We start from the raw sequence: 17,782 nt of genomic DNA on the forward strand, positions 1-17,782 counted from the left end.
GAACTTCAGAATTCTTCGTAGAAATATATGCCCTACCATGTTGTCGATTAATTTTCTTTTATTTTTTTCCCATTCTTCTTTAACTGCTACTATTTTTTGTTTTCTTGTTTTGTTACTATTCTCAGTACCAGTATTGTCATCTGCAATTTCCTCATCCTGATTGTTATGATTTACTTGTGCAGTAGTTGCATTCTCAGCAGTTTTTGTGGCATTCTTTACAAGGGACATTCCATGTCCAACACCGCTGTCTGTAACAATAACATGACAGGTATTCAGAGGAAGGGAAAAGAAAATTAACACAGTAATAGCTATAATAATAATAATAATTATTATAGTACTTACTACTGAAATATATACACCAAGAAACAGGTTCTAATACTTACAAGATTCCATTAAATTCTGTTCCTTCTCCAGGCACATTTTCACCATCCTTCTTCCTCTGGACTCCATAGTGCTCTTATTTGCTTGTAAACACATTCACAACTGAAACAATATTTATCTTCCTTGCCAGGAAGTCGCATTTCATTGTTGTCACAGAGTGACGACGACAATGTGTCTAAAGAGAAGTAGTGGGAAAAGTAATTTCTAACAGTTCTGTTAGTATCAGAGAAACGTAAGAGCTGTTCTGTTTCACAGATTAATGCTGCTTAATGTGGTCTAAAAATGGATCAGCTCTTCTGTCTGTCTGATTTTACTATTTTTCATAAAATGTAGGTACGTTGACAACTAAAACAGAAACCACATAAGATAGAGTTATGCTTGTTTGATCGTAATGTAGATCTCGATTCCATGTACCTTATGGTACTAACAACTGAAAAGTGGCAAAAATGTAGTTACGGTTGTCTGATCTTAAAGGAGCAAACTGTTATATGGCCTAGTTTAGTACAATTTTAAATTGATAAAGCAAGTATGCTTAATGACTACATAAAATTTTCATTTTTACCAGTACCATAATTTAACATGGTGTCTACAGGTCATGAAAGTAGTGAAAAAGTAATGAAAATGAACAGGTGGTCATGAAAGTAATGAGAATGTAATAAAATTGATTGGGTTGTCATGAATTTTGTTTTGGGTGCCAATCAGGTGCAGTTCTAGAAAGAATAACAAGGTTACAAGTTAGTACTTTCCCCCCTCCCAAAATGTTGTATCCAGCTGTCCATTTAATAAGCTGTGTAAGTAAAGCCTCTGCTACTGCAGTTTGCATCCTTGAGGGTCAGGTGTGAATAGAGAAATTTGGAGGTGTGGCTTTGTTGAACTATATGTGGTGTATACACATAGTAAAAATGACATAGAAATTGTAGCTCTGCCCATGACAATGCTGCCATCTCAAGTGTTGCTGGAGGAGTGTCAGCTGCAACAACAGTTTCTTTAATTTTGTCCACTCCCACTTTTGTTTAATGCTCTTTAATCCACATCTCTTTTGGAAAGATATTTCCTTAAAGGTTTTTAGTAATTAATATAAAACTATTGTAATTTTAATCTTGTTTTATAGGTATTAAGGATGATGAGAGTAAAATAGCTTTTTCACAGGCCAAAATGTTTCCCATAGGTAATGAAAAAGTCAGGATAAGGTCATGAATTTGATCCTTATTTCAGTTATTTTCCTCTTGGAATACATTCATGTCATTTGGCGCATATATTAACATATAATGTACAACTAACATACATTTTTTTTCAGAATGTAAAAAATTCTGATTTTTAAATTTTTTAAATATAAAAAAGTTTTGGTTTGGGAAAATTTAGCATTTTAATGAATTTGGTCAGACGGTGCATATTTTCAAAGCCTACAATAAACTTAATAAAATGGTATAAATTACAGGTCTGTACACGCTATAGCCATTTTAAGGTTTTGAAACATGACAAAAACACTCAATTTTGGGCATTTTAAAAATTAGTAACTCAAAAACAAAATGTCCAAAGAATTTTTAACTTTGGGTTTTGTCTTATTTTGGTAGGTGGAATAAAAGTACAAAAAATTACAAAATTCTAGATCATCAGTGTTCAAATTTATTGTTTTATTGGTTGATTTCACGTGGAATGACCCTCGCATCTTGTAGATAGTCCATTAATGTAATCACCATAGTCCATTAATGCAGTCACCAAATCCCTGGTCAAGGGATTCAACAGTGTAGTTTAAATTCAAGTATGTTATATTATTATTATGAAAGCAATGGCATTCAGTTTGTGTTCTCCAGTCAGGTTAAAATACTGTTATAACATATCAAAACCAAAATGTAGTGATTGCTGTGTTTACTGTATTTGGAAAAAGTAATGTTTAATAATTGTTAAAATTCTGATTTTCTGGTCCTTTTATTTATATCTCAGGGCTCAACAATGCTAATATTTCTCTTACAGTTTTGGGAGAACAGTCTCTAAAGAAGATCTAGATGATTCCTACACTGATCTCAGATCTGTCACTCCTCATCAGTTTTCTGACAACATAGCTGGACAGCTAAAAGTCTGCAGAGTGCAGCCTGGTAATAACATCTTGATTTTCTGTCTTTACAACACTTGTTTCTTTATTAAGTCAGCTGGCCATTAACAAAAAAACTCTTTTCCATTATAACAACTACTCCTCTTACTGGTCTTGTGTTACAATCATGGAATATTTTGAAATGTACATTTGGAAATAAATGTGGAAAATTATAAATAAACCAGAGTCAAGCAACAAGATAAAGGTCACATCAAATAAAGCAGCATGTTTTGAAAGCAGAATTTGCTATTAAATTGTACAACAAAGTCTGAGTTTTTGAAGGGTCTGTGAATGCTTTCCTGTAGTTTGACTGGATCCAAATGAGATACAGTATAGCTTTAGTTACCTGAAGTAATTGGGGGATTTGGGTGTTTGGAAAACAGGTTTATTTGGCTAATCAAACTGTATACTTTTATTTACAAATAAAAACTACATGCTTTTATAGTAATGTGAATCTGTTAGTATTATTACAAAGGCAAGTGCAGTAGGAATGTATGAAGGAATGTAGTAGCAATATAAAGACTGGCATGAGAAGATATTGTGGTTTGAGAAACTGCACAATGTTTTGAAAAATGTTTATGTTAGAGTTTAATAATCCAGATGTACTGTATGTTTTGATAGTAATCTTGTTCAGAACATATGTGGTGGTTTAGGAAAATACAAAAAAATGTGGAATTATGTTGTGCATCCACATTTGGAATAAGCCATTTACAAATAATGGTACCATGTTAGATCTATAATCATTTATGCCTGTTTTAGATACTTCTTAATTAAAGGCTTAAGTACTTAGCGAAGGGTCTCATTCAGTCCCATGAATGTAGAGCGACAAGAGCATGGTGGTAAAAATTTGAATCTAACAAGCATAATGGCTAAATTGCAATGGAAAATTTAAGTTCAGTTGAACTTTATCATGAGTTATGTTAAGTTAATTAGTTTTAGTAAAATCAAAATACATTATTATAAAGCATGGATGTTGATCTTTCTAATGAGCAGTGCCATCATCACCCAATCAGTCTGTTAGCTCAAAATGTTTTCCCTGCTATATATTGTAGTAGAATTTCCAATTAAGTACAACATTGAATAAACATTATTTTAAATAATAATTGGATAGATTTGTGGCTATGATGCATATAGAAAATTAGAATCAACTAGCAGTGAAAGACAGACAAAAATCAACTATTAGCAGGCATATAATAAGAGCAAATGGGGGGTTCCAGTTTGCTATGTTTCAAATAAACCGAGGTGACAAAAATCGTAGGATAGTGTTATGCACATATACAGATGGCAGTAGTATCGCATGCACTAGGTATAAAAGGGCAGTGCATTTTGGAACTGTCATTTGTACTCAGGTGACTCATGTGCAAAGGTTTTTTTTTCTTTTTTCTTTTTGTTCACCTCAGAGTAGTACTTGCAACCTACATCCTCAATTATTTACTGGATGATTTCCAATCTCTGTCTTCCTCTAAAGTTTTTGCCCTCTACAGCTCCCTTTAGAACCATGGAAGGCATTCCCTGATTTCTTAACAGATGTCCTATCATCCTGCTCCTTCTTCTGTCAGTTTTTTCCGTATATTCCTTTCCTCTCCAATTCTGTACAGAACCTCCTCAAACCTTTCACCTAATTTTCAACACTCTTCTGTAGCACCACATCTCAAATGCTTCAATTCTCTTCTGTTTGTTTTTCCACAGTTCATGTTTCACTACTGTATAATGCTGTGCTCCAAACACAGATTCTCAGAAATTTCTTACTCAAATTAAGGCCTATGTTTGATAGTAGTAGACTTCTCTTGGCCAGGAATGCCCTTTCTGCCAGTGCTAGCCTGCTTTTGATGTCCTCCTTGATGCATCAGTCATGGGTTATTTTGCTGCCTAAGTAGCAGAATCCCTTAACGTCATCTGCTCCGTAACCATCAATCCTGTTATTAAATTTCTTGCTGTTCTCATTTCTGCTACTTCTAATTACTTTTGTCTTTCTTTGATTTACTCTTAATCCATATTCTATATTCAGTAGACTGTTCATTCCATTCAGCAGATCCTGTAATACATCTTCAATTTTGCTGAGGATAGCAATGTGGTCAATGAAGCTTATCATTGACATCCTTTCCCTTGAATTTTAATTTCAGCCTTTTCACCATTGCTCCTCCAAGTGTCTAGACTGAACAGTAGGTGGGAAAGACTACATCCCTGTCTTACACCCTTTTTAATCCAAGCACTTTCTTCTTGGTCTTCCACCCTTATTATTCCCTCTCAGCTGTGGTATGTGTTGTACATTATGCATCTCTCCCTATAGCTTACCCTAATTTCCTCAGAATTTTGAACATCTTGCACCATTTGACATTGTCGAAGGCTGTTTCCAGGTTGACAAATCCTATGACTATGTCTTGATTTTTCTTTAGTCATGCTTCTATTATGAACTGCAACATTAGAACTGCCTCGCTGGTACCTTTACCGTTCCTAAAGCCAAACTGATTGTCGTCTAATACATCTCCAATTTTTTTCCATTCTTCTGTGCTTTATTCTTGTCAGCAAGTTGGCTGCAGAGCTGTTAAGCTGATTGTGCAATAATTCTTGCACTTGTCAACTCTTGCAGTATTTGGAACTGTGTGGGTGATATTTTACTGAGATACTGCCAGATTCATACATTCTACACACCAATGTGAGTAGTCATTTTGTTGCCACTTCCCCCAATGATTTTAGAAATTCTGATGGAATGTTATCATCCCTTCTACCTTATTTGATCGTAAGTCTTCCAAAGCTCTTTTAAATTCTCATTCTAGTACTGGATCCCATATCTCTTCCCTATAAACTCCTGTTTCTTCTTCTATCACATCAGACAAGTCTTTCCCCTCATAGAGGTCCTCAATGTACTTTTTTCGCCTATCTGCTCTCTCCTCAGCATTTAACAGTGGAATTCCCATTGTACTCTTAATGTTACCATGATGTATTTTAATTTCACCAAAGGGTTTTTGCCTTTTCTATATGCTGAGTCAGTCCTTCCAGCAATCATTTCTTTTTGATTTTTACATGTTCTTCATGCAGCCATTTCACCTTAGCTTTCCTGCAATTCCTATTTGTTTCATTCCTGAGTGACTTGTGTTTCTGTATCCCTGAATTTCCCTTAACATTTTTATATTTCCTTCTTTCATTGATCAACTGGGGTATTTCTTTTGTTACCCATAGTTTCTTCACAGTTACCTTCTTTGTACCTATGTTTTTCTCTACAATTTCTGTTACTGACCTTTTTAGAGATGTCCATTCTTTTCAGCTGAACTGCCTATTGAGCTGTTCCTTATCACAGTATCTACAGCCTTAGATAACATCAAGCATATCTCTTCATTCGTTAGCACTTCTGTATCTCACTTCTATGTGTGTTGATTCTTCCGGAATAGTGTTTTAACTTCAGTGCACTCTTCATCACAATGAAATTGTGATCTGGCTCTGTATCTGCTCCTGGGTATGCTTTACAATCCAGTATCTGATTGCAGAATCTCTGCTTGGCCATGATGTAATCTAACTGAAATATTCCTATATCACCCAGCCTTTTCCAAGTATACCTCCTGCTCTTGTGATTCTTGAATGGAGTATTTGCCGTTACTAGCTAAAATTTATGGCAGAACTCAATTAGTCTTTCTCCTCAATCATTCCTAGAACCAAGCTCTAATTCTACTGTAATATCTTCTTCTGATTCTTCCCCTACAACCACATTCCAATCCCCCATGATTATTAGATTTTAATTTTCTTTTTCAAACTGAATTACCTGCTCAGTATTCTTATATATTTTCTCTACATCTTCATCTTCAGCTTGTGACATTGGCATGTTTACCTGAACTATTGTTGTCGGTGTTGGTTTGCTGTCGATTCTGATAAGAATAACCCTATCACTGAAATGTTCACAGTAACCCACTCTCTACCCTACGTTCCTATTCATAACGAATCCTACTCCTGTTATACCATTTTCAGCTGCTGTTAATATTACCCTATACTCACCTGACTGGAAATCCTAGTCTTCTTTCCATTTCACATCACTGATCACCCTATATCTAGATTGAGCCCTTGCATTTCCCTTTTCAAATTTTCTAGTTTCCCTACCACATTGAAACTTCTGAAATTCCACGGCCTGAGTTTTAGAATGTCATCCTTTTGTTGGTTACTCAATCTTTATTGTATGGTAGCCTCCCCATTGGTAGTCCCTACCGGAGATCCCAATGGGGGACTGTTCTGGAATGTTCTGCCAATGCAGAGCTCATCATGACACTTTTTCAGTTACAGGCGACATGTCATGTGGACACACATTATGTATCTTGCCCTCTGCATCCTCATGCCATTGGTCAGTGCTGATTCTTTCGCCTCTAGGGGCAGTTTCCCATGCCAAGGGCAAGAGAGTCCCTCTGTCTGCTTCTCTGCCCTCTTTGACAGTGCCATTATCGGAATGGGGGTGACTCCTTATGCTGGAAGTCATGGGATGCTAGAGCTGATGATTTTTATTCAAACTTGAAGCTGTGGTGGGGTTCAAACCTGGAATCAGGGACATTTTGATTACTCATCAAAGATGCTACCCTTAGACCACGGGTTACTGACGTGATTATGGCTGTGTGAAGATAATTAACAGACTTTGAATGCAAGATGGTAGTTAGAGCTAGGCGAATGGGACATTCCATTTCGGAAATCATTAGGGAATTCAATATTCTGAGATCCATATTGTCACGAGTTGCCAAGAATACCAAATTTCAGGCATTACTTCCCACCACAGACGATGCAAGGCCAACAGCCTTCATTTAATGACAGAGCAGCAACGTTTGCATAGAGTGGTTGTTGATAACTGCATGAAATAATTGCAGAAATCAAATGCATTAGGAGAGTGCGGCTGAATTTGGTGTTAATTGGCTGGTTCAGAGTTGAGTTCTGATTTCTTTTGATAAGAGCTGATGATAGGTTTTTGAGTGTGGTGCAGACCCCATGAAGTTGTCAACAAGGCACTGTGCAAGGTAGTGATGGCTCCATAGTGGTGTGGGCTGTGTTTATATGGAATGGAAATGAGCAGGGCCCTCTGGTACAAATAAACGAATCATTGACTGGAAATGGTTATGTTCGGCTACTTGGAGAGCATTTGCATTCATTCATGGACTTCATTTTTCTAAGCAACAGTGGAACTTCTATAGATGACAGTGAATCATGCCACAGTTGTTCACGACTTATTTTAAGCACATTCTGGACAGTTCAGGTGAATGATTTGGCCACCCAAATTTCGTGATGTGAAGCCATCAAACATTTATGGTACATAATTGAGAGACCAGTTCTTGCACAAAATCCTGCGCCAGCAACACTTTCACGAGTATGGACAGTTACAGAGTCAACATGGCTCAAGATTTCTGCAGGGGACTTCCAACAACTTGCTGAGTCCATGCCATGTTGAGTTGCTGCACTGTACCAGTAAAAAGGAGGTCCAACACAATATGAGGTGGTATCCCATGACTTTCGTCACCTCAGTGCATAGTCAATCTTGTCACATGGTACTTGTCGTCTAAAAATGTGATTATCAAAAATCTAGTTAACAGTACAGTTTTGCTTTTGATTAGCAATATACATGCAACATCTTGAGCATGCGCAGCATGAGTTAAAAAACAATAACAACATAGGGTGGAAACAGTTGCAGCTCCTTTTCACAGAACAGCAAAATGATGCTTCCTGAGATAGTACAAGTGAGGTCTTGTAGTAGGTCATCATTTCCTTGGAGGAATGAGAGAAACACTAAAGTTCACTTGGTCCTGTGGTTATGGAGTTTAAATAAGTCTGCCAAATGTGGTGTGCTGCCATATCTGAGTATGGAAATATACCTGAACATCAAGTATATTAAACCGCTCTCCAATTATGGAAGCCTGGATATTTTGCTGGAATATTATCACAATTTGGTGAAGTATTGCAGAACGAGAGGAAGTTGGCTGAGTATATAGAGTAAACTGTAATATGAAAATGAACTGCTGATTTAGAAATCCAAATTCATGATGTACTAAACCATGTAAAACTATTTGAAACAGTCATTTCCTTAAGAATCCTAAATCATCAGCATATTTATCATCCATATTTGAGGGCATGGGTTGGAACTGAGATGGTATGGCACATACCTGGTTCACCTTCGGTGACTGCAGCAACCATAAGTGTAATGTGAAATAGTACTGCTTTAGAAAACATAAATACATTGTCATGACTGTTTCTACACAATCTGTCAGTACCTCATAGATGTAACTGCAAAAAACAACCATATAGTTGTCACAAAAAGGTTTAAACTGTATATTATATGTTAATACAATGTAACTGAACAGACAAAAATGTATTCACCAGCAGTGGCAGGAAAACACACATGTATAAAGATTAAGGAAGCTGCAAGTTTTTGGAGACAATGGCTCATTCTTCTGGCAGTAGTGTTGAAGGAGAAGGAAGAAGGGTGAAGGATAGGCAAGGTTTAGGAAATGGGGAGAGTTTGGAAAAGTCACCCAGAACTGTGGCTCCGGGGAGACATACCGGATGGGATGAGAAGGAAAGACTGATTGTTGGGGGGCTACACTGGACGATATTTGAAACCCTGAGAGCTTAGAGAGAGAATATTGACAAAATGATATGCAAGAGTTAATAAGACAGGAAAGCTAAGTACATTGTCAGTTGTGGTAGAAAACTAGACAGGTCAGAAAATAAAAGATCACTACTAACAATAACTACTAAGAAGAAGGATGAGAGAGAGAGAGAGAGAGAGAGAGAGAGAGAGAGAGAGAGAGAGAGAGAGAATAGGATTGTGTGGTGGGAATTTCAGATTGAAAATATTCAGTTTATAACAACTTTACATAAACAGAATTTTATGGAACTCTCTCTCTTTTATTTTTATTTTTTTGGCTTGTGTGATAGATGCTCATCTCTTGGGCCACACTTATACTTGCTTTGCGCTGCATGCAGCCCATGGGCCACAGGTTGTACACCCTTGTTGCAGACCATGGTCAGACCATGGTTTTAGAGTACATGTTAAGCTATCTATTATTACACAACATTTTAATGAAATGCTCTACAAGTTTATATAATTTATACAAGATTTCTCTGCCTAAACTCTTGTGTTTGAACATTGCACTAAAAAATATTTGTACAAAAAAAAAAAAATAAAATTAGAGTATTTGCCATTCAAAATAGTTATTGGGAGATGGAGGAAGGGGGGAGGGGGGGCATGAGGTTCTGGATCTGGTCAGATTTATACTACATTTTTTAACTGAAAAGCATAACAATTTCTGTTATAAACTCCTGTATGCAGAAATTAATTTGACTTTAATTCTATATTTTTCTATTTGAATACAAGTGGTGACTTGTTTTGCACAGAGGCCAATGACTGTGAATATGCTACCAGTACTCCACCTCCAACTCCAAGTCCTGCAGGCAGGAGGAAAGGTCGCTGGCATCGTGCACTGGATACACTGCGTCCTCGGTCTAATAAGAATCTTCCTCTTAAGGCTGTCAAACAGTCAGCAACTTTGCCCTCTATTACAGTATCCTCACCAGACATTGTGAGTACCACATACTGCATCTTAACTAATTTACTTGAAATGAGGATATAACCACTGATTATTTCAAGTTTATTTGTGTAAGCTCACATAGCTGTGAATGATATTTCCAGAAATTAATAGCTTAATTAATTATATTTTATGCATTATTTACATGTATGTATATCACTGTTGAATAGATACTTTCATTTTCTTGTTGATTATCAAATTATAATAGTTTAAAATATAACTCCATATTTACCCTTTAATATGTAATATTTCATGGTGTATTATGGAGTATAGTCACTTACCAACATCTGCAGTATATTCCATCTATTGGGTGTGCATCCACTATTTCAGTCAATAACTACAGCTAAAATGCAAGGGGAAGTATTGGAGATAGCAATTTAATTCTCTTTTCTTTACATAGAGGTACATTTAAAGTCCCCCCCCCCACCCCCACCCCCCCACCCCCATGAACCATGGACCTTGCCATTGGTGGGGAGGCTTGCGTGCCTCAGCAATACAGATAGCCGTACCGTAGGTGCAACCAAGAACGAAGGGGTATCTGTTGAGAGGCCAAACAAACGTGTGGTTCCTGAAGAGGGGCAGCAGCCTTTTCAGTAGTTGCAGGGGCAACAGTCTGGATGATTGACTGATCTGGCCTTGTAACACCAACCAAAATGGCCTTGCTGTGCTGGTACTGCAAACGGCTGAAAGCAAGGGGAAACTACAGCCATAATTTTTCCCGAGGGCATGCAGCTTTACTGTATGGTTAAATGATGATGGCGTCCTCTTGGGTAAAATACTCCGGAGGTAAAATAGTCCCCCATTCAGATCTCTGGGCGGGGACTACTCAAGAGGATGTTGTTATCAGGAGAAAGAAAAATGGCGTTCTACGGATCGGAGCGTGGAATGTCAGATCCCTTAATTGGGCAGGTAGGTTAGAAAATTTAAAAAGGGAAATGGATGGGTTAAAGTTAGATATAGTGGGAATTATTGAAGTTCGGTGGCAGGAGGAACAAGACTTTTGGTCAGGTGAATACAGAGTTATAAATACAAAATCAAATAGGGGTAATGCAGGAATAGGTTTAATAATGAATAAAGAAATAGGAGTGCGGGTAAGCTACTACAAACAGCATAGTGAACACATTATTGTGGCCAAGATAGACACGAAGCCCACGCCTACTACAATAGTACAAGTTTATATGCCAACTAGCTCTGCAGATGATGAAAAAATTGAAGAAATGTTTGATGAAATAAAAGAAATTATTCAGATAGTGAAGGGAGGCAAAAATTTAATAGTCATGGGTGACTGGAATTCGGTAGTAGGAAAAGGGAGAGAAGGAAACGTAGTAGGTGAATATGGATTGGGGAGAAGAAATAATAGAGGAAGCCGCCTGGTAGAATTTTGCACAGAGCACAACTTAATCATAGCTAGTACTTGGTTCAAGAATCATAAAAGAAGGTCGTTTACATTGAAGAAGCCTGGAGATACTGACAGGTTTCAGGTTGATTATATAATGGTAAAACAGAGATTTAGGAACCAGGTATTAAATTGTAAGCATTTAAATTTTGGGATGAGAGTATTGCTTTGATTTTTTAATGGTTTGTGGCAAATAGGCATACTGATTTTCCCTGAACTTTCTGTTGTACTGAGTAAAATCGATATTTCAACCCCCTTGAAAAGCTGAATATACTGTTGTAACATTTATAATTCAGCAAGAATGTCAATGTCAACCCCATTTCTCAGTATGTGATAGTAAAATGAGAGACATTACAACAAGACACAGCAAAGGATAACATCACTATTAATTTAGGTGGACGGGTTAATAAATTAGCAGTCACAGATAGCAGATATGTGATAATGATTTCTTAAATGTTGTAGAAAATATAGGGACAAACAGTTGAAGAGAAACATAAAAAGAGTATATTGAACAAGCTACTTACATAATATTCAATCATATGGATGTCTCGCCCACTTCTCCTTCTGAAACTAAGAAAATTATATATTCTCTCAAAAATAAAAGATCATATGCATTTGAAGGTGTTTCGAACAGACTATGAAAAACTTCTTTCATACAATAAGCACCATCTTTTTTGAGATACGTAATGCATCACTAACTCAGGGCATTTTCCCAGAGAGATTGAAATATGCCATTGTTAAAACCTTCTATAATAAAGGTGATAGGAGAGATGTCAATAACTACCAACCCATTTTACTACTGACATCATTTTCCAAAATTTTTGAGGTTATGTATTTGAAAATAAATTCCACCAGAGGAACAATAATATCCTCAGTAAATCACAGTTTGGATTTCAGAAGAATTGCTCAATTGAGAATGCCATTTACACATTCACTCTTCAAATTGTCCACAACTCCTGGTCTAGTGGCTAGCATTGCTGCCTCTGGATCATGGGGTCCTGGGTTCGATTCCTGGCCGAGTTGGGGGTTTTCTCTGTCCGGGGAGTGTGTGTTTGTGCTGTTCCCATCAATTCATCATCATCCTCATCATTCATGACAGTGGCTAGATTGGACTGTGTAAAAAAAATTGGACTGTGTAAAAAAATTGAACTGTGTACGGGCACTGATGACCGCACAGTTGAGTGCCCCACACACCCAGCATCATCATCAAACTCTCCAAATTTTACAAGCACTAGGTAACAAAACGGCACAACTTGGTATTTTCTGTAACCTGTCTAAGACACTTGATTGTATGAATCACAATATTTTCTTGGATGAACTGAGGTTTTATGAAACTCATAGATTCTTCTGACTGAGGAGAAATCACTTATCAGTTTCCACAGAGCCCATTCTTAGGTCCTCAATTGTTTCTTGCATATTGAAATGACCTTATGTGTAATATACGACAGGAAGAATTAAGCAGTGGAAAATCCAGGATGGATTGTAACAGCAGTATGAAAAGAATAGTTGCTACTGACAATATAGCAGAGATGCTGAGTCGTAGTTAGACATAGCAAAAAGACTGTCGGAAAATGCGCTTTTGGCCACAAGGCCTTTGTTGAAAATAGAGAAACACACACACACACACACATACACACACACACACACACACACACACACACACAAACAAAGGCACACACATGACCACAGTCTCTGGCAGCTGAACCCAGTCTGGCTGCAGATAACAGACTGTGGTGAAACGTGTGTGAGTTGCATTTCTGTGTGTGTGTGTGTGTGTGTGTGTGTGTGTGTGTGCAAAGGGCTTGTTGGCCGAAAGCTCGCTTTCCGACAATTTTTATTGTGCCTGTCTGCGAACAAGCAGAATTAGTTCTTTTTGCAGATGACACTAGTATTGTAATCAATCCAAGTATACATACATCAACAGAGAAAATGGTAAGTAATATTCTTAAAAGCGTTAGTGAGTGGTTTTCTGTGAATGATCTCCCTCTCAGCCTCAGAAAGACACAAAATATTCTGTTCTACACACCGAGTGGTAGTTCACCTGTGATAAGTGTAACACGTGGTTAGGAAATAATAACTAGGCTGGAAACATCAACATTTTTAGGTGTCCACACTGATAAAAGTTATAATGGAAAGAAACATTTTGGAATTCTTAAGACAACATAGTTCAGCCACTTTTGCACTTCCAATAATTGTAAATCCTGGGGACAGTCAAATCAGTAGTTTGACATATTTTGTCTCTTTTCATTCAGTAGTGTCATATGGAATGATGTTCTGGAGTAACTCATCTTAAAAAGAAAGTCAACATTAATTCACACAAAAAAGTGTGCATAACATTGCCACCAAAATTTTTCTTCACATATCCAGTGCATAAAATGTCTGACAGACAGAAAAGTTAAGTATGAAAACAAACTGAAAAAGTTTCTCCTTGACAGCAACTCTTATTCTGTAGAAGAATTTATGTATGTAAAAGGTGGTGAGTAGGAATCATTAACCCCCAGCTGTATTTAAAAGAAAATGTAAATGGTCAGCATGTAACTATATTTCTATATGAATATATAAAGTTAATTTAAAGTGGCTCATTCTACATCATTACAATTAATCATGCAAATGATCCATGGAACATGAAACTGGCCAACTAACTTGTGGTGCCAGATTTTCAGAGATTTCTTCAATAAGCAATAATTGCAATGAAGGTTGCAGACAGAACTGTACATGATACTTTGAGACATTGATAGAATTTTGCTAACTGTCGGACAATGATTATAACTCTCTGAATTGTAATTATCAGTTTATCTGTTATTAAACATTAAGCAGTACTCAGAACACTGTACACATTCATAACACTTTCAACTACACCAAATGAAGTCTACACTGAATGTCACAAAGTATTATATTTATTGCTAGCAAAAATGACACTTCATCTCACTGTTCACAATAAGCAGGATGTGCAGCTAGTGCCCACCAATTTATAACCCTCATCAGATAAAAGAATCCACAGTGCCAATGATACCAGGCAAGCTTTTATATCATATTGAAGCTAAAAAATGAACGTGCTGCTGCCACAAAATAACCATGCAGAGTCTCTGCACAAACACATACTTTTTTCTGTGTAACCTTCAGACAAAATTGTATCTGTGATAATTTGTGCTGATATTATCTCTGTTTGTAATGTTAACAATTTTCTGCAGGTTAGGGACATCAAAATGCAGGAAGCAAAACAGAGTGTTCCAGTGGAAGAGCCTAACTTGAGACATGCAGGAACAATGGTAGACATAAGTTCTGTATCAGTTTTAAACAACACTGCTAGCTGGTTAAAGTCACAAAGTATGCAGGTGAGATGTACAAATAATGTCTACATATCTCCTATTGTGTGTGTGTGTGTGTGTGTGTGTGTGTGTGTGTGTGTGTGTGTGTGTGTGTGTGTGTGCATGAGCACCTGCCCATTTACTGTTATTAAACATTTCTGATGGTTTCTCCATTAATGTTTGTGAGTCAGTGAGCCAAATTGAGGTACTACAATTCTTTGTTAATGACCTGAAATATAAAGATGCTCCCCACAGAAGTTCTCTAATTACGGTATGTGAATAACTTATACTTTGGCAGCCTTCATTTATTCATGTAACTGTTAAACGTGCACTGGTAAATAAACAGCAGCAGAATGGGATAATGGAAAAACGTACAAAAGTTATTCTTCTCTCAGAGTATTACAATTATTTGCAAGCAAAGTATTTATTCTGTCCTGTTGGTTAGTATCATCTTTTAGGTCATTATCAGATGCACATGATGCACATACTCATTTTTGTGATACAATATTATACTTTATATGAGGTGGGTAAAATAAGACCGGCCTGTGAAAGCAAAATTGTGAATTGTGTGAACTGACCCATTCAGTGAACAAGAGAATTGCCTAGCACAGAAAATATTGAAAACTGTGATTTTGATGCACCAGACAGGTTGTTGCCACATGAGTGTGCAAGTGCATCTCCTGCATGCTCTATCCTGTCGCTGTGTCCCTAGATTTGAATGAATGAGAGGAGCAGACATGTTTAGTGACCAGTTGAATGCAACACAGAATGACGCTCACCATAAACAGTGTGTGTTTATTGCTGAATGATATCTAAAAATACAATTTTTATAAAATATACGTGAAATTGTTTACACAAGAGTTTGAGATTGAAAATGCTTTGGCAGAACCTCCAGCAAAGTCTACAACACAAAACACAGTGGCAAAATGGTGTGAAAAATTTCTGTAGCAAATAAAAACCATAACTATCCATAAAAACCAGCAAACATTACTTGAGTGAAGGAAAGTGTGGAACGAAGTCCGATGAAATCTGAACACCCTTTATGTGTGTGCAAGTGGGAATTAAGAAATCATCATGTTGAAACTTTTATCAAAGAGGCCCTGCATCTGTATCCTTATAAATGTACAGACTATAATAGAGGGAAACATTCCACGTGGGAAAAATATATCTAAAAACAAAGATGATGAGACTTACCAAACAAAAGTGCTGGCAGGTCGATAGACACACAAACAAACACAAACATACACACAAAATTCTAGCTTTCGCAACCAATGGTTGCTTCGTCAGGAAAGAAGGAAGGAGAGGGAAAGACGAAAGGATGTGGGTTTTAAGGGAGAGGGTAAGGAGTCATTCCAATCCCGGGAGCGGAAAGACTTACCTTAGGGGGAAAAAAGGACGGGTATACACTCGCGCACACGCACACATATCCATCCGCACATACACAGACACAAGCAGACATTTGTAAAGGCAAAGAGTTTGGGCAGAGATGTCAGTAGAGGCAGAAGTAAAGAGGCAAAGATGTTGTTGAAAGACAGGTGAGGTATGAGCGGCGGCAACTTGAAATTAGCGGAGGTTGAGGCCTGGCGGATAACGAGAAGAGAGGATATACTGAAGGGCAAGTTCCCATCTCCGGAGTTCTGACAGGTTGGTGTTAGTGGGAAGTATCCAGATAACCCGGACGGTGTAACACTGTGCCAAGATGTGCTGGCCGTGCACCAAGGCATGTTTAGCCACAGGGTGATCCTCATTACCAACAAACACTGTCTGCCTGTGTCCATTCATGCGAATGGACAGTTTGTTGCTGGTCATTCCCACATAGAAAGCTTCACAGTGTAGGCAGGTTAGTTGGTAAATCACGTGGGTGCTTTCACACGTAGCTCTGCCTTTGATCGTGTACACCCTCTGGGTTACAGGAGTGGAGTAGGTGGTGGTGGGAGGGTGCATGGGACAGGTTTTACACCGGGGGCGGTTACAAGGGTAGGAGCCAGAGGGTAGGGAAGGTGGTTTGGGGATTTCATAGGGATGAACTAAGAGGTTACGAAGGTTAGGTGGACGGCGGAAAGACACTCTTGGTGGAGTGGGGAGGATTTCATGAAGGATGGATCTCATTTCAGGGCAGGATTTGAGGAAGTCGTATCCCTGCTGGAGAGCCACATTCAGAGTCTGATCCAGTCCCGGAAAGTATCCTGTCACAAGTGGGGCACTTTTGTGGTTCTTCTGTGGGAGGTTCTGGGTTTGAGAGGATGAGGAAGTGGCTCTGGTTATTTGCTTCTCTACCAGGTCAGGAGGGTAGTTGCGGGATGTGAAAGCTGTTTTGAGGTTGTAGGTGTAATGGTTCAGGGATTCTGGACTGGAGCAGATTCATTTGCCACGAAGACCTAGGCTGTAGGGAAGGGACCGTTTGATGTGGAATGAGTGGCAGCTGTCATAATGGAGGTACTGTTGCTTGTTCGTGGGTTTGATGTGGACGGATGTGTGAAGCTGGCCATTGGACAGATGGAGGTCAACGTCAAGGAAAGTGGCATGGGATTTGGAGTAGGACCAGGTGAATCTGATGGAACCAAAGGAGTTGAGGTTGGAGAGGAAATTCTAGAGTTGTTCTTTACTGTGAGTCCAGATCATGAAGATGTCATCAATAAATCTGTACCAAACTTTGGGTTGGCAGGCCTGGGTAACCAAGAAGGCTTCCTCTAAGTGACCCATGAATAGGTTGGCGTACGAGGGGGCCATCCTGGTACCCATGGCTGTTCCCTTTAATTGTTGGTATGTCTGGCCTTCAAAAGTGAAGAAGTTGTGGGTCAGGATGAAGCTGGCTAAGGTAATGAGGAAAGAGGTTTTAGGTAGGGTGGCAGGTGATCAGTGTGAAAGGAAGTGCTCCATCGCAGCGAGGCCCTGGACGTGCGGAATATTTGTGTATAAAGAAGTGGCATCAATGGTTACAAGGATGGTTTCCGGGTGTAACAGACTGGGTAAGGATTCCAGGCGTTCGAGAAAGTGGTTGGTGTCTTTGATGAAGGATGGGAGACTGCTTGTAATGGGTTGAAGGTGTTGACCTACG

The 17,782-nt window shown here is 38.2% G+C and overlaps 1 protein-coding gene across 2 annotated transcripts in view; it reads left to right on the forward strand.

The window, feature by feature from the left end:
* LOC126234769 (synaptotagmin-15-like) overlaps positions 1–17,782 on the forward strand; it is a 251,876-nt gene that overhangs the window by 193,093 nt on the left and 41,001 nt on the right. For both annotated transcript variants that reach the window (XM_049943519.1, XM_049943517.1), the window contains exons 3-5: positions 2,356–2,477; positions 9,830–10,014; positions 14,608–14,751. In XM_049943519.1, coding sequence (XP_049799476.1) covers positions 2,356–2,477; positions 9,830–10,014; positions 14,608–14,751 — 451 coding nt within the window. The remainder of the gene's footprint in view (positions 1–2,355; positions 2,478–9,829; positions 10,015–14,607; positions 14,752–17,782) is intronic.

The sequence above is a fragment of the Schistocerca nitens genome, chromosome 2, assembly GCF_023898315.1.
Source record: "Schistocerca nitens isolate TAMUIC-IGC-003100 chromosome 2, iqSchNite1.1, whole genome shotgun sequence".
NCBI lineage: Eukaryota > Metazoa > Arthropoda > Insecta > Orthoptera > Acrididae > Schistocerca > Schistocerca nitens.